Source organism: Colletotrichum tamarilloi (assembly GCF_030869305.1).
Source record: "Colletotrichum tamarilloi strain Tom-12 chromosome Unknown Scaffold_279.1, whole genome shotgun sequence".
In the NCBI taxonomy this organism is placed as follows: domain Eukaryota; kingdom Fungi; phylum Ascomycota; class Sordariomycetes; order Glomerellales; family Glomerellaceae; genus Colletotrichum; species Colletotrichum tamarilloi.
The window spans coordinates 1-16,471 of record NW_026849662.1 but is presented as its reverse complement, the minus strand read 5'-3'; the positions used below and the strand labels follow the sequence as shown (position 1 = coordinate 16,471).

General features: G+C 51.6%; 9 protein-coding genes across 9 annotated transcripts; 6 read left to right on the top strand and 3 right to left on the bottom strand.

Annotated features, from left to right (window-relative positions):
* Positions 1-1,205: 1,205 nt before the first annotated feature.
* On the top strand, positions 1,206-2,194 carry CTAM01_16899 (uncharacterized protein; the record flags this gene model as incomplete). Its single annotated transcript, XM_060532891.1, has 2 exons — positions 1,206-1,896; positions 1,968-2,194. 2 exons carry the CDS (start codon positions 1,206-1,208, stop codon positions 2,192-2,194), a joined length of 918 nt encoding a protein of 305 aa, XP_060372539.1.
* A 1,047-nt stretch (positions 2,195-3,241) lies between these two features.
* CTAM01_16898 (uncharacterized protein) lies at positions 3,242-4,238 on the bottom strand (the record flags this gene model as incomplete). Its single annotated transcript, XM_060532890.1, has 2 exons — positions 3,242-3,941; positions 3,988-4,238. 2 exons carry the CDS (start codon positions 4,236-4,238, stop codon positions 3,242-3,244), a joined length of 951 nt encoding a protein of 316 aa, XP_060372538.1.
* A 2,170-nt stretch (positions 4,239-6,408) lies between these two features.
* CTAM01_16897 (uncharacterized protein) lies at positions 6,409-7,040 on the top strand (the record flags this gene model as incomplete). The annotated part of the gene is made up of 2 exons (XM_060532889.1): positions 6,409-6,565; positions 6,688-7,040. The coding sequence occupies 2 exons, from the start codon at positions 6,409-6,411 to the stop codon at positions 7,038-7,040; spliced, it is 510 nt and encodes a 169-aa protein (XP_060372537.1).
* Positions 7,041-7,451: 411 nt separating this feature from the next.
* On the bottom strand, positions 7,452-8,206 carry CTAM01_16896 (uncharacterized protein; the record flags this gene model as incomplete). The annotated part of the gene is made up of 3 exons (XM_060532888.1): positions 7,452-7,638; positions 7,687-7,976; positions 8,024-8,206. The coding sequence occupies 3 exons, from the start codon at positions 8,204-8,206 to the stop codon at positions 7,452-7,454; spliced, it is 660 nt and encodes a 219-aa protein (XP_060372536.1).
* A 572-nt stretch (positions 8,207-8,778) lies between these two features.
* CTAM01_16895 (uncharacterized protein) lies at positions 8,779-9,138 on the top strand (the record flags this gene model as incomplete). Its single annotated transcript, XM_060532887.1, has 2 exons — positions 8,779-8,823; positions 8,899-9,138. 2 exons carry the CDS (start codon positions 8,779-8,781, stop codon positions 9,136-9,138), a joined length of 285 nt encoding a protein of 94 aa, XP_060372535.1.
* A 422-nt stretch (positions 9,139-9,560) lies between these two features.
* On the top strand, positions 9,561-11,062 carry CTAM01_16894 (mitochondrial chaperone bcs1; the record flags this gene model as incomplete). The annotated part of the gene is made up of 2 exons (XM_060532886.1): positions 9,561-9,678; positions 9,810-11,062. The coding sequence occupies 2 exons, from the start codon at positions 9,561-9,563 to the stop codon at positions 11,060-11,062; spliced, it is 1,371 nt and encodes a 456-aa protein (XP_060372534.1).
* A 74-nt stretch (positions 11,063-11,136) lies between these two features.
* Positions 11,137-11,933, bottom strand: CTAM01_16893 (uncharacterized protein; the record flags this gene model as incomplete). The annotated part of the gene is made up of 4 exons (XM_060532885.1): positions 11,137-11,198; positions 11,299-11,525; positions 11,604-11,755; positions 11,838-11,933. 4 exons carry the CDS (start codon positions 11,931-11,933, stop codon positions 11,137-11,139), a joined length of 537 nt encoding a protein of 178 aa, XP_060372533.1.
* Positions 11,934-12,323: 390 nt separating this feature from the next.
* Positions 12,324-13,486, top strand: CTAM01_16892 (uncharacterized protein; the record flags this gene model as incomplete). Its single annotated transcript, XM_060532884.1, has 4 exons — positions 12,324-12,364; positions 12,810-13,022; positions 13,135-13,202; positions 13,311-13,486. 4 exons carry the CDS (start codon positions 12,324-12,326, stop codon positions 13,484-13,486), a joined length of 498 nt encoding a protein of 165 aa, XP_060372532.1.
* Positions 13,487-14,390: 904 nt separating this feature from the next.
* Positions 14,391-15,299, top strand: CTAM01_16891 (uncharacterized protein; the record flags this gene model as incomplete). Its single annotated transcript, XM_060532883.1, has 1 exon — positions 14,391-15,299. The coding sequence occupies one exon, from the start codon at positions 14,391-14,393 to the stop codon at positions 15,297-15,299; it is 909 nt and encodes a 302-aa protein (XP_060372531.1).
* Positions 15,300-16,471: the final 1,172 nt, after the last annotated feature.

Here is a 16,471-nt window from a genome sequence, read left to right as displayed (position 1 = left end):
GCCGGACGCAAGGCGCTTGGCGGAAGCTGAATAGCCAGGCAGGCCTTCATGTAAAGTGATGGTGAATTGCCTCCGCTGCATCAAGAAGTCGGCGACATGTTGCTCAGCTGTGAGGTTCTTAAACTCCACCGAAATTCTCCACATACCGGGCTTGATCACCTCGGTCTGGTCATACGATAGGCGACGGCGGCTCGTTGGAGAACATAAGCTGGTGAGATAGAAATCCACACACGATTTGTTGATCAGAACGCAGTCGTCGTCGGCAGGATTGTAGTAAACACTGCACCGAACTTGCAAAGGTATGAACCGCGTAGGTCTCGGGTCGCAGGGATGGTCGTTAAGAGGAAAGCACAGAGTGAAGTTCACGTCCTGCGTGCGCTGTATCACACCGACCATATTCCACCCGCCAATTTTGTGCGGCAAAGGAACCATGGCAGAGTCAGTGTTGCGTGGTTGGTGGCGGCAGGCGAAAATGAGACGAGCATCAGGCAACGAGGCGAGGGATGCGTTGGAAAAAGCCTCAATAACTTCGGTGAGCTCAAGACTGCCAGGAGTTGGCAATGTTGTTGCTCTCGTTGCCGTGCAGGTCTCACTTTGCCCGGCCAATTGGCTGTTCTCTCGGTATTCTGCCTTGACCTGGTCTATGCGCCGCTGCAGATCGACAGAGTCGCTGAAAGCCTGAGTTGATTCGCTGCTACTGGAACTCATCCTGATAATGAAGGCGAGCAGGTGAGGCAGTATAGCTTCGGGGGTCCTTTACGATTCTGGTACAGGCCAAGGTAGGGTGTTATAAGTAATCATCGAGACCTTGTCAAGGAAATGCCCGGCAAGGTACCTGCGCCCATGTATCGGACCGGAGACAGGTGGCGCCAGTTTAGCGCCTGCACCCAAGAAGAGAGCGTGCGCTCGTTCATCGAATGGGGTTGCAGTTAGTGCCAAGGCTGGCTGATGATTGGACCGTGTCATCCCTCATGTACAAGAAGCCCCCGATCTTGAAAATAATACCTTCTCCACCGCCCAACCTCCAAGCCGACCATCTATCTTACCGCGGCATCCTTTCTCTCCACACATTCACCTTCTACGTATATACACGCATCGAGCTTCGCACATTACCATCTACTTAATCCACCCGCCCGTACACCTGACGGACTCGACCGCCCGACCGGCGATTCGGCCACAATCAGCACCCAAGACAGAATCACACAATGCCCGCCTTCCAGCCGCCGAAAATGACATACGAGAAAAACAAGGCCTGGAGACGAATAGCTAAGCCGGACTTTCACGACCCAAAGATGATATGGGGTGACTATTGGCGGCGGTTCAATACGATCGCAGTCCCACTCCTCGATGAGGACGCCTATTTTGCCGACATCATTGCTGCTGCAAAACACGCCGAGAATCGTGGACACCTCGAGGAACTTCTCGCTGCGAAACACGAAGAGCGCCGCCGAGATCTCGACAATTTCATCCGCGACATCGCTCTTTCATCCATCACCTCCCGAAAGCACTTCTTGTCTACAAATACTCGCGATGCGGCGCTCAAAATCGGCCAGACTGGCAGTATGGATAGCTTCATACAGTTTGTGTGTGGTGTTATCTTCGGTTGGAGTATGGCCGAGGATAAGCAGCTGATGCGCGTCACCACCGCCGGTGATACTAGCACGGTTGGAAACGGACCCGATGCCCGATGCGATGGCGATGCGCGAGATGATGTTTCCGAAGATGGAGGCGATCCATGGGAATACGAGAACATATTCCCCCCCGAGTTATGCTCCTCACCTGGCTCGGACGAACAAGTGGACGACCCGTGGAGTCATACTTTGCAGAGAGGAACAATTTGTCACGATACGGATGAGACAACTTCGGAGCACCAATCTCAGCCATTATCATCCATGAGTGCGTACGATGCACAATCAGTCTTGTTAGCGGAAGCAATAGAAGAAAAAGGGGGGACCTCCGCCGAACAGTCGCCCGAATCGACAAGCACATCACCAAAATCGCCAACAACTCCAAGATCGTCATCCGGGCTACACTCCACGTCGCCGCGACCGACCGACGGTTCCACCGTTGCCGCCACGCCTCACTCGAAAGACCCTGGGTCAACCACAATCCCCTGTCCGGTACAGACCACGTCGCCTTGCACGTCACATTCCTCACCAAAGCTCTCTTATGCCCAAGTAGTGGACAAATCTAGTTCTCCGACAAGGACAAGCATGCCTGCTGAATCAGGGGATAAAAAGCAGGCGGGTCGATATGCGCGAGGCGGAAGCGGGGCTATAGGGCGTTGCTCAACCAGGAAGCGATCATTTGCTCACGAGAGTGACGAGGAGACTGTGGACGAGGAATATCATCGCCGGAAGCGAAGGGTCACGACCGGGGACTCTCCTGTTAGATCATCGCGCCCTGTCTTTCCGGCTGGGGCGGATGCAAGGACTAGCGAGTGGAGGTATGAAGACATAGGTAGGCGTGCGTGATGGCATCACTGTAGCTTTGTGAAGATAATGATCAAGTATCGCCCACTTCCTGGGCTATGTGGGGCACGATAGCCGTACAACCACGCGTGAGTAGTACTACGTACAACCAGCCTTCCAATGCAATCAACCAAATAGGCTGAGGACAGGAAAGATGGCCAAGGTTAGGGTAAAAGTATCTTTTGATTGGTCGAGGGCCTCTAGCCCCGAAAGTGCGAAGAGCGTGTCATCAGAACGCCTCACTAAACGAATGGGGAACCCGCTCGCTGCACTCGATTTGGCGCTGATGCGCCATAAGCGAGGCTAGCCGTCGGATATCTCTGCACATGGCTTTCGTGGTCACTTGGCATGTCCTTTTTTGGGTTACTAACTTGGGCCATCGTACGGTACGCGCCGAGGCCGACAGGGACCGGGCTTATCGGGTTGGTCGGACGCACTGGAGGACGCTGCTATTTCCCCCTTGGCACTGCCCTTTCCACCAATGCCCGTCCATGCACAAAGCCAGAACGCCCAAGAAGCTTTGGATATGAGAACGAAAGGCTGCATTGTACCATTGATTTGGTGCATCGGTCTGTGCTTCCTCACACGCCACTCCACTTCAAACAAACAGGCATCACTCTGATACGCCCTGCTTCGTACAATCGAAAAGCAATACACTTTGAACCGACCAGCCTTGCCCTTGCATCACCCTCATATTGACTCCCATCGCCGTCAACGGCTTCAAAACCCACTCATATAGAAACAAATAAATCACGAGACTGCTCACATTGCTACCAGGGCCTGGCAACGATGCACCTATCATCCTCGGCATCCTCGCGACGCGGGGAGCCTTGCGGATGACCAACGCTTGTGTGTAGTCCTGATGTTGCAGGAATGATTTTCTGATCATATCTCTGAGGATCTTGTTGCGTGCGTGCTCCGAGCGGGTGTACACGACACTGCTCAATTGCTTCCGCAGAAGAGTCGGCGTTATCGATAATTCGATTGCCGGCTACGGTGTATGCCTCGCAAGAATCACCGTCGGTTGTTGTCAAAGGTGGTGTGATCTCAAGAACATGGTCTTCTTCCATCTTCATCCAGGGTCCTTCCTCCGTCGACATCACGGCTTCATAATCAGACTTGGTGACAGACCACAAGTTTGTCTGCGCAGCTGATTCATCTGAAGCAGTCGTTGCGACTGGCAAGGCCTGAGATAGCACTGGCGCTAGTCTGCGATTTTGTGGCTGGAAAACAACGATTCGATCGTGTTCTTGGATATCAATGTCTATCGAGCATAGAATGGGCGAGTCCCGGTGACTGAACCATGTCTGAGCTGCTCTGCCCATTATTCGCTGAGAAGGAAGGATTTGGACAATCACTTCCCCAGGTGTCCGGGGGAAGCTTGTGGTTGCTATGTATCGAGGTCCTTCACGGGATACGTACTTGCGCAACTGAGCAAACTCTTGCCATTGCGACGTAAAAGTGACTTGACTTCTGCAAGTTAGGCCATTGTCCAGACCGCGGGCGGGACACTTACAAGCTGCCGACTCTGGTTTGGAAGTGCCACGCGTGATTGCAAATGGGCTTGGTGGAATGATGGATGATTTCAAGCCGCTCATCCATCATATCCTGTTGCATCAGATATGCTGATACCAAGCCTGTCCCGCCGATGAAGCCGTGAGGCGTGACGTACAGAAGCTCTTTGCCTTCCGTGCTCAGAGTGATGTTGTCAGTCCGGTGTATCATCAGCTTTGCAGTCCTGTAAAGGAGCACGCTGGGAGAATCCATGTTTTCGGTGATGATGTTTGTGTGAAGTAAATCTGGAAACTATTGCGTGACTGAGCGACGGCCGCTGATATTGCTTGCGTGATGAAGCCAAGACACATCACCATGAGGAACAGGCCGAACGGGGTGTTGGGTCTTATACACCACCTTGCAGACCGTAGCTCAAGAAAGCATTGCCGTAAGCTCTTGCCATCTTGATACACATGCCGCAAGGTTCGACGTCAAGCAGTGGAGGCACATTTATACAGTCTAGATCCATGCTTAAGAAGTACAAATGGAGATAATATTAGATTTTCCCCATTAATATCAGATCAAGCCAACAACGCTCGCTTTCCTACGAACACTCCAGTAAACGGAAGTCAAATCGTTTGGTGCCTATTGGTGGATCAAGCAAATGAGGAAACAAATTGAACTGATCGTAGTACTCAGATCTCGTCTGCATTGCAGGAACTGCGTGTGAAAGACATCCCTAATCGGGGGTAAACGATAGTGGGACTCCACCATGCTGCTTGCCAAACCTCGTCGGAAAATGGTGCATCTCGACCGACAAACCGGCAGGCATGCGGTAGCGATACAAGGGCATGACGAGATATGTTAAGAGCTATGCAAATCGCCATTTTCCCTCAGCCAAAGGGCCTGAAGCGGCGCAAGGCCGCACACACCGAGCTATATTGTGTGATGTAATAAGGCGCCGTCTCTGCGCGGCCAATTCTTGGAGACCGCCTACGGCGAAAAATGGATTAGCCTGGCTTATGTCAATACAGCTAGTGTGTTATCCATATCCCTGATGACAGCATATATTCGTGCTTTCGGGCCCCTAATCCATGGTAAGACTGCGGCCGTAGGCGAGACGCTAAGGAACACAGTGCATCAGTCCCAGATCGTACCTTTGGATTTCAAGTCTAGAGAATCATGACTCCATATCCAATATCCCTGCAGACACACTTTCATGCTTTCAGGATCAGCTGCAGTTGGTCACTCTATCCATCATAAACCTATCACACGTGGATTTAAGGATGCCCCTGGTGGATAGGGGTGGATGGTGTGGGGCACGCAAGTTGAGAACCGCTGGTCATGCGATCTCGTTCACTCTCTCCGTGTTGGAGCCCTCCAGATTGGAGACTAGTGGTCTGTGCCAACGGCACAAAAACACCCTCATTGGTTCAATCTGAGCCCCAGCTAGAAACATGTATGGCCTGGCTGGATCCATATTCCACCACAGCACGAATCCGTGATCAACGTCTCTGTAAACAGCATGCATTCATGCTTGCAGGCTTTGGTATCCATCCCCACACCGACCCTAACCCCAGGACATATCTCGGTGACGTCCGTTCTCAAGCTATGGAAGACGGCAAACGAGGCGAACCGAGCGGAACGAGCAAGACCAGTCTTTCAGTGGGTCGTGGTCTCGCAGAAACCCATAGTTCTCAGAGTGGCTCGCGCCGCAGCCTGGTAATCGATGGCAACCTTCAATGCTTGCGTTGGGGAGAGCGAAGGAGCATGAAACATGATCTCAGTAGGCGCAACTGGGCGATTCGAGGCAAAATGTAATTGGGGCCACACTGAGGTGTGCATCAGTGATGGCTAGTGGCATCGGGTGTCGAACTGCACGTAACTGGCAATGTCAGCAACAGTAAAAGCAGTAGAACGCTTATCTTGGGACACGAACCTTGGTAGTAAGTTTCTGTGACAGGGTACAGTTGGCGTTTCGTGCCGGAGCCGTTGCATTTGGTACACACGTATGTTCCGACAACTCCCTTGCCGCCACATTCCGTGCACGTGGCCATTGTCGTGGTGACCGGAGTAGGGACAAGGATTGTTGATAACTATGTTGAATGCAGAGTACTTGGTAAGAAAGACATGAGTTACGCGCCGGTATTTATGCACGAGAGGACAGCGGACCCAATGTCCTAACCAATCACTGAAAGCCATCCGAAACCTCCTCTCTGATTCACCATCGTCTTGCTTCTTCCTGGTTCCATCACCTCAAATCTCGTTTAGCAATATTCGAATTATGGGCGAAAATTCTCAGAAAATTCAATGTCAGACTTGCTTCGCGGTCTTTGACAAACACCAATCCTTGCGCGACCATGTAGACGCTTATCAGGTCTGTGGAATGATATTTCGTATGACAAAGTGCTAATCGTTGTTTCAGCGCGAGGCTCATGCCTTGATGGCAAGGCTACGAGAGGTGCAAGCCCATTTGCCTCCCCTTGATGAGCAAAACCAGGCATGTCATGGTAGCCTCAATGAGGATGATCGGGACTTCGACGATAATGACGACGAAGACACCGACCGGGATGACATCGCCGACCTTGATGGACTCATTTGTCCGTATCCCATTTGCGATCGAAAGGAAGCATTCAAAACAAAGCAGGCTCAAATCCGACACTATGAAACACGTAAAGAAGACTCCTGGCTTGGATAGCAAACGTACTGACGTGACGTTTAGACGTTGCATGTTACGAAATCTGCGTCTTTTGCCGAGATTCGTTCGTCCAAGTGCGCAAATATATAGCACATATGTGCAAGGCAAAAGCCACGTCGTACGAACAATGGAGGGACCAGTACAGAAAAGAGCGCTGCACCCAGCTGCACCGGCAGGCAGCTGAAAAGTTAGACGAGATGCTGGACCTTGACAGTAAGACTCCCAGAAAGGAAGATTCTCGTAAACGTGCACGAGACGCAGAGGCAAAGTGCGCGGACCAAGAACACACGCACAAGAGACTACGCACTGCTTACAGCGTCAGTGACGGGCATGGTGAGCTGCGCTCAAATCCCCGATGCCATCAAATTCTGATTTGAAAATAGAATATCCTGAACAGAGTAGTCTGTTCGCATCTATGCATCCAACACCTCCACCAACCATTTCGAGCCAACTTGAAAACTGTCTGGTTTCTAGCACACACATCTGTGGTGCCGAACCTCCACCTGGTACAGACTATTCGTTGTTGGAAGGGCAGTTCGGCTTGCTCCCCGGACGAATCCAAGCTCCAATCTTTCACAGCGCTACAATTCCTCCTTGGTATGGGTTAGAGCAACAACTTCAACCAGTATCATTCGAGAACGGATTGCAGTCCTCTCACGCCTTTTTGCCGTCGTCGGGTGATAGTTACGAAAGTGCATCATGAACAAAGGTGCTGTGGGTGTCAAGGTTCTCGTCAGTGTAGTGGACCACTTGAGTAATCAGTTCCGATCGATAATTGGCGTGCAAGATCAGCCCTCTTCAGCATATGTTACATTGATCCGGAGTGTTCGACTTTCCATGCTCGTTACGTGGTGTTCGAGAGATCGTGGCAACTGCATTGGTCTCCACAGCTTGGCTGCATCCTCTTTCCCGAATGCAAACGTGATGGCCGTGCCGGCAGTGATTTGAAATGCAGTCCTCGCATCAATCACAGCGCTGTACATCTCGTCAGCAAAATATGGTACGGGCGTAGGCCAAACCTACAAGCCACCCTTCTCAAATGTTGTCTCAACCGGCGTACTGCCTCTGGATTGCAGGCGTGCGCGGGTGACCTGCAGCAGAGAGTTTGCTGCTTCAATAGGTTCAAGCCAGTGACGATGCGAACCAGCCCAGCATGTGAATTTGGAACCTGGGCTCCATATCATGACCATGATGATTTCCACCTCATGTCCTGGGTCGCTGTTGAATACGTAATCGAAGGGGGAGGGGCCCAAGGACCTGTAAAGTCCTAGACTTGATGTTTCGAGGAGGGATTCGAGAAGAGGTCGGATAATCTGGGTTAGTTAGCTTGGCAGGACACATAGTGACCGTAACAACTTACAGGGTGACGAAGGACGTTGGTTTCAGCGAACTGAAGGCCAGAGGCCGATGCGAAGGGCGTCGCATTATCTTCCATTTGTTTGACATGTTCACCAAGAGACAGGTCCTCAGAGACAAAGTATCCCCGCTCGATGATCGAGCTCCGTAAAGTAGGTATTGACTGCGTGGTAGAGGTCGAAGCCATGCTGTTCGAGATGACGAAAGGAGGGGATACAGTGAACCGGGTGCAGGTTGTGTCAAGGCAGTCTGGCGCCCAACGTCGGCTTAGGCTGTGTCGTGGAAATAAGTTATTCCGACATGACAGGTAATTTCGTCGGCGTTCCTCAGCGCCGATCTAGTAACGAGCCCAAGAAAGAAGGATAGAGTCACTAATCCATGCTAGAGACACGAAATAAGGACCCACTTTGTCATGTTTGTTGCAATGTGACAGATCTTCAGCATGGTCAGCAGTGGCATAATGGATGGGGATAAGTATGGTTGTATTGCCCAGAGTGATTTGCTGGGCCTGCAGTAGATCTATATAAACGAGTGGCATCTATCCCTTGTAGGGCAATCCTGGCCCGGCTATGCGGTTAACTGAGTAATGATTGTATGCGGCGAGTATTCACAGAAGGAAGGGTCTTGAAGAAGAACCACTTTGTTGCTTGGAGAATTAATCGACGTCGTCGAACTGAGCGCCCATTGAGACGTTTCGAAACGCGCTACGTGGCACTAGCACGACCCGCCGCGTAGCGACCCAACGCACGTCCCGACGCGATGGACCTCGAGCCAGATTCGACGTCCATCACCGTTGCGAGGGAGGTGACGGCAGCAAGCGACGAGGACCTGGCATCGCGAAGAGTGCGAAAACCTTCCGCGAAATCACGACTGAACTAGACGCACCAAGAGATCACCGAAGATGCGACCGAGCGAGCGACCGAGACTGCTGGCAATGGCCGGCGGGCGACCACTACTCGAGCCGCAACCCTGGCCAAGGAACGCGTGAAGCCCGTTGAGAACGACGAAAAAAGTCTGCTCCCGACGATGGGCAAGCAGATCAAAGAGCTACACGCAGCGAAGGTGGAGATCGTGTACATAGATAATCATCTGAGCCCTGATAGCTTAGCTGGGGCGTAATGAACTATGTATGTATTTATGCGGCGAGTTTCACCTAAGCGGGGTATCCCAGGTTCTGTCACAATGCTACATATCACAGTTTCGTGATAGTAGATTTGCGGAACCATTATTTCATGATTTGGCTAACATTGCTCTTTGATCCACCAGCATGCATTCATGATAGGCATCAACTTTGGACAAGTGCCTACTAAGGCTTGCATCAAGACACATCAATGCAATATGGAATCTCTGCTGCAAACAAATTGATCACAGCCTCACGAATATAAATCTGGATCTCCTACTATTGAAGAATCAGCAATGCAACCACGATTCATGTCAGTGCTTGTCTGAATGCGAGAAATCTGTCGAAGTTCCCTGCTCAAACTCCTGCAAGCGGTAGCCAACATTGTCGAACATAATACATAGAACACTCTTTCTACGTCATGCATCCTCCTCCTCCTCCTCCCCATCTCTTCGTCATGGACATCTTCTTCCCCGGTTTTACCGGCCTCACTGTGACACTCCAACAGCTTCTCAACGGAACCATGGATGGCTACGCCGGTTTGTTGTGTATCTGCGGGATATTGATGGTTTGCGGCAAGTTCCTGTGTAGAACCGTGGGAGAATTCGTCGATACCTACCTCAGTTAGTAACCCTTCACAAACCCGTAACACATATTTAACATCCTTTAGCTTCAAGGGCCGATGTCTACGATCCCGACGAGGCATACGACATGTTGGATGCGTGGGTTTCCGGCCAAGCCTTTTCCCAAGATGCCAGCTCCTCGCTTGTTACTGTAGAAAGCAGACGAGGAAGAAGCATGGCCCAGCTCCACCCCGATATCACGGCTAAAAAGAACCTTCGGTTTACACCTTGGGGAGAACCGCTGTACTTCTGGTATCGGGGGCACCGTCTCACTTTACGATGCACGCAAGACAGAGCATCATTATTTCCACGCAACACAATGACAGTTTCGTGCGTTGGGCGCTCTTCACAGGTTCTGAGGGACCTTATGGAAGAATGTCGCGTCGAATATCTGAAGTATTCTGAAAACAAAACTTCGATCTTCGAGAACTATAATAACGGCTGGAAACGAACTACTACCCGAGACCTCAGACCGATCGATACCGTTATCATGAACGAACAGCTCAAACAGACGCTCCTCAAGGATGTCCACTCGTTTCTCGACCCCAAAGCTCGGTCCTGGTACGCGAGCCGCGGGCTGCCATACCGAAGAGGCTACCTGCTGTTCGGCCGTCCTGGAACCGGAAAATCCAGTCTTAGCATGTCCGTCGCCGGTTGTTTCGGACTGGACATCTATGTTCTCAGCCTTGCTGCTATGAGTGATGGACAACTCAGTGCCTTGTTCAGGGAGCTTCCTCAACGCTGTGTTGTCCTGCTTGAGGATGTTGATGCCGTCGGTACAACCCAATCACGTGTATCCGACGCCGATGATTTTGACTCCCGATCGGAAGATTCACGAAGGTCATCGAAGTCGCACGGGGCTGTTTCGCTGTCTGGGCTCCTTAATGTTCTCGACGGCGTCGCATCACAAGAGGGGCGCGTCCTCATCATGACGACAAACCACATAGAGCATCTTGATGAAGCTTTGATCCGATCTGGCCGCGTTGACAAGAAGATCGAGTTTCAGCTTGCAGATGCTGACGTGACCAGAAAGATATTCAACACTGTGTTTCAACAATCGGAAGAGGAGCTGTCTGACTTGGACAACCGAGAAGATAGCAATGAGGAAGTCCGGAGACTGGCAGGTCAATTTGCAGCCCTTGTGCCGGAGCTGGAATTCAGTCCTGCCGACATTTTTTCCTTCCTCCTAGCAAACAGAGACTCGCCCTCAGGTGCTTTGGCCGAGGTGGAGGGATGGGTGTCCCGTACTAGAGAGGAAAGAGCGCTAAGACGGGGAGATTCATGGCTTCAGAGTGATTAGTTTGTGGTGGTCTCTTTGCTTTAGTTTCTCCTTGGTCCATTTTCTTTAACATTAGCCCAACTCTTGGTCATTCCTTAGATACGTTGCATCATCTTGGCGGCATAGATAGCAGCCTCTGAGCGTGCTGTTTTATACACTTTGAAACACGTTCTACGACGGATTCTAGTTCTTTCGTAAAACCGCCTTTCCGTCGCTTGTCTAACATCCTCCCCCCCTCTTTCTCTTCTGGGTTTGACCGTTTGAGCTAAGCGAGCCTAGAGGTGGGCGACAGCGGAAGTCTACCCGCTCGAAATCCACTACCATGATATTGCCACTCACTGTGTCGCGTAATACGTTGCGCGGCTCCGCATCGCCGTGAAGGATGCCCAGCTTGTGCAAGTCCTTGTGAGCCTTGGCAGCCATGCCAACGACGTCTGTGCTGATGGCTTGGTTGGCGGAGTCGAACAAAGGCCGGCCGGCCCAGCTAAGGAACAAGAAGTGCTTGTAAATGCCACTATCATAAGTAGAATGGCAGGACCAGATCTATACGTCTCAAGCGTACCGGAACATGTTTTCCTTAGATCGAGTGGAGTCGATCATACACTTCGTTCTCATGCTGCAGGCGGGCCAGGCCGAGACTCTCAAGAGTGAACCGATCGAGCCGGACAGGTAAAGCGGTACGGCATCAGCATCACGGCCGCGGTCTTCAGCGAGCTGGATACGGATGAGTTGGAGGAACTCCAGTCGACTGAGGTGCTGATGTCCATGGTCCCGGAAATTCTGGCAGTGTTCATACATTGGCAAACTCCTGGGAGGCATTGCGGAGTGCAAAACGGACGATCTTGTATATTCTGCTGTTTTGGTTGGCTATGCTGCTGATCTCGTTTGCCATGTTGCGCTTGTTTTTTGTCCGAACCCGCCCTCATTGACTTAGTGACAGCTTTTACGTCGGTATGAATCGATCGCGTCGGAGTCGGGGAAGGAGGTGTCACTCCTTCGTCGTCACCACTATCGCTTCGATGCTTTGTGTTGCTGTCGGCTTGCTTGCACCGAGAGCGAGTCCGAATCGGCGAGCGCTTAAATCCCTGCCAGCGTTGAGATTGGTAGGGAGAGGCGCGCGGTTCCTTGCCCTTGCGCACCGTTTTGGGGATACTCTTCAGTACGTCGTCGTATTCTACTGCCCAGGTACCAAGAGCCGCGGCAGCGTCATGCCAGGACGAAGGAGGCGGTTCCGCAGGAGGGCCCGAAGGATGAAGGCGAAGATCTGTGCAACAGCTGTGCCATGAAGCCCGTTCTCATCATCGTCCCGAACGTCCAGGTTGGGTACGTGTACAGAATAATATACGCTATTAGGGTCATCCGGAATGTGGAGGAAGACGAACGCTTCACCCGTGCACACATATCCGTACTGGATGGCTACTGTACACTACTTGTCAATGGAGGAAATCCGTCAGTCAACAGACTACACGCGTGGTGGCTTTCCTTTCCTGCACTATGCCACGACCTCATGGGTGGCACACATGAAGCAAAGTGATGCTGGAAGTGTCTCACAAGAGGATCTTGTGGGCTATTTCACAGGACCATCAAACCCTCTAACAGAACAATGGGTGTGTATTTAAAGAATATTAGAGGAGCGTTCTGATGACTGTCCACCAGAAGGGACCAGTCTAGTACACGTGATGTCAAGGTATGGAGTCGTAGGGGCGTTGGGAAGCATCATGGAAAGTACAGACCAAGTTACTAACATTGACGCTAAAGATTCATGTAGCAGGACGCCGCTGTTATTGGCCGTCCTATACGGGCGCGAGGCCGTCGTGCGGCTGCTCCTCGACCGCGACGCCAACACCGAGGCAACGGACGAATGGGGCAGAACGTCTCTATTGTGGGCTATTGAGAAGGGGGACGAGGCTGTCGTGCAACTGCTCCTCAACCACGGCGCCAACACCGAGGCGGCAGACAAATGGGGCAGGACGTCACTGTTGTAAGTCGCTGAGAACGGGCACGAGACCGTCGTGCGGCTTCTCCTCGACTGTGGCACCAACACCGAGGTGGCGGACAAGGAGGGCCGGACACTGTTAGTGTTGGCCGCCCAGAACGGGCGCGAAGCCATCGTGCGGCTGCTGCAAACCTATCCTCGCGAACGCAGTTGAAGCCGAATCGGGTCCGTAAGGATAAGATGTTCCTGCTCAAGTATTCGCCATAGGGAACACGACGAACTGTAGTGGAGTTGGGTTTGCGGCTCAAATTTTCGACATTTGTTTGTGTGCAGAATCATTCGACGTCGTTGGGTTGAGCGCTGTCGAGAAACATCGAAACGCGCTACGTGGCACTAGCACTAGCACGATCCACCGCATGGCGACTCTGCGCACATCCCGACGCGATGGATCTCAGGCCAGATTCGACGTCCGTCACCGTCGCGAGGGAGGTGGTGGTAGCGAGCGTTAAGTTCAAGGAGAGAGCTCTGCAAACGGCATCACGAGCGCCATCGAAACCCATCAAACGCTCCCAAATATCCTGGCCTGAAGCTGGACCTATTCCTGGTCCAATGGAGTGCACACTTCTTAGTACTCCACTCGAAATGCCTCTGACTATGGTCTTGGCATTGAGTCGTGCAGCAGTTCATCGCTAGACATAGGTGTGACATTTCTTTCGGGCGTGCTGCATGACTTTGCCACTTCCCAACAGCAGCTCTGCATTTGCGGCCACGCTGACTGACTGTGGCCTTCCTTCTGCTAGGCAATCAGAAAGTCCACGGTACTTAAGTCGGCGTCGCCCTCAAAACTGGTGTATTGCTTTGTGACATCCAACAACCCCGACAAAAAGCCAATTCCTACTGCTCATACACTAGGTATTCAAGCCCGCACGCCTCATAAAGACCTTATACCATGCTAACATGCTGTACCTTCGCTTCATAGAAAGTCAACACCATGTGTCAAAGAATGCATCCTAGAGTAAAGCACTCGTGTGGACATGAAGTCGAACAGACTTCATACATCGTTCAATGCAATGAGGCCAAAGACAGAGGGTCTGACTGTTCCAACCCCACGGACAACTATAGCTTGGGAATGTCGTCGAAGAAAAATCCATGCCCGGACTGTTCGGAGGACTAGGCCAAGGTTAGGAACACGAGTAGCGGGGGTCGGCGCAGGGAAACCAAGTGTATTTGTGAGCACCAATCAGGGCATGCAGATGGATCCATACACATACCATGCATTATGTTGCCCCAGGAATATAAGAGCTAAACACAACCTGGGCTAGTCTTTACATTGCCCCTCCAAGTCCCAGAATCTTAAGCTTGGAGACAGGTCCTCAGTTACCTTAACGCTGATATTACTCATTTCTTCGTACCATGAGCGCCTCTTTGCGTGTCCCATTCGGTTCCCTTACCGTTGAGCGCTTAGTCGCCAGAGGAGCCGGTGGCCAGGTTTTCATCATCAGCAAGCATGTGGTATTCAAATGCCCCACGAACTTCAACAATCCCGCATCCGACCAAGCAGATGAAATCGTAGAAAGCGCCGGGAGAATTGCGAATGAAAAGTTAACGCATACACTATTGATGGAGCACCCACACACTAATATTGTCCGATGCATCCTTTGCATCCCTGAAGGCTTTTTCATGGAGCGGGTGGAAACAACACTACAAGCCCGCATCGACCACCAATCAGTACGGAATGCACCGGGCACTTATGCCAAGGCACGCTGGATCACGCAAATCGCAAGCGCCCTATCATGGCTCGAAGAGCTCGGTCGTGTTCATGGCGACCTACGGCCATCCAATATTCTCCTCACAGCAGACGATAATGTCCGCCTTGCCGACTTCGACGCGTCTGTCAAGGTTGGCGAACAGCTTCTTGTTGCAAGTGAGCCATTTTGCAAGCTCGACAAATATTTCAAACTTCCCAACGCCGGACCGATCAGCGAGCAATTTGCCTTCGCGTCATGCGTTTATATGATTCGTTTCGGCCACATTCCGTTGAGCGAGCTTGATGCCCCTGACAGGGTTCGAAGTTTTATCAATCACAAGTATCCTTCAACGGACGAAGACAAGGAGTTTGGGTGTGTGATTTTGAGTTGCTGGAATGGAGAGTACGATTCCATCAGTGCTGTATACAACGAGATCAAAAGCCGTTGTGAGGCTGAGTCTGTGTCTAACATTCTTGCGGACTCGACTCATGACATGTCTAGTCTCCTCACTGAGTGTGAACAATTTTTGGCGAACGAAGAACAGAGGAAACAAAACTACTCTCTTGGATTATAGACTATAGTGTAACGAATCTGGTGTAAGTTGCATCTGTTCGACCCAGCGCCTCCGTACGTGCAACCTAGTTGACAAACACTGTACCCAAACCAAGCAAAGTGAGACCATCACCACTATTCAACTAGTCAAGTCAGCGCTATTATACTGAGTTGATGTGACATTTGACCAATCCATCAGTCTTGACCAATAAAACGGGGTTTGAGTGGGGCAGCTTGTTGGCAAGGCTGGCTGACTATGCTTGTCAAGCCCTCAATTACCATCTGTCGCCCTGGGTGTGGATATACTCGACCTTGTCTCTCTGGGGGAGCATCGTGAGAGTAAATGATGAGACGACTCGAATGGAATGCTTGCGCGGCGTGGGCCGAAATGCTTTTGTGGCCATGACCCAACCTGTCACTGCACCAACTGGAACCGGCACAAAGGCCTCACTTCGGACCGAGCAAACCCGGACCCTTTTCTGAACCCCTCTCGGGCCGTACATTCCCGGACGCTGGGAATGCGCTTAAGGGACACGATTGTGATCCTCTGAGTAAGAGCAATGAGCTGTTGCCCACGTTTTAGATGGTTTTCATGCATTTCGCAGTATAGCTGGTGCTAACTCATGGTGATGGGTTGCATCCTAACACTTCGGTTCGCATCTCGTGCCGAATGTCGAGTCCGGAGAAATCATCTCACAGCAGTGAGAGATTTGAGCCGTCTGAATATCAAAGTCCTGGTATCATTCCACTCTGTGCCTGGTACGGTCACCACACAAGCGCCCAACCGTCAAACCTAGAAAGCAAACCTTCGAAGGCAGGGTCGAGCTGGTAAGCATCCTGTCTAGTACCGGAGCCTTTCATCTCGTCGGCAGTACGATATGGAGAAGCTCAAATGTCGAACGACAATATATGTATCTAAGGGTAACCGCGGTGCCAAAAAGCCGGGAGCCAAGCTATTGTCATTGGAAAAGATAGCTCGGTCACTCTCCAACTCCTGTCACACACGTCCTAGACCTGCTCGTAACCCTCCTTCCATACACTCAAGCCCCATGCGCACCTAACCATTTCCATTCAACGCTCAAGCTTGGAAGGTGTTCAGTCGACAATCGTATGTCACTCTGGGGGGGGGGGGGGCAAAATTCGCCTGGCTGATGGGCCACTGGTTTCAACCGCCGTGTCTTCTAAGATCACCGT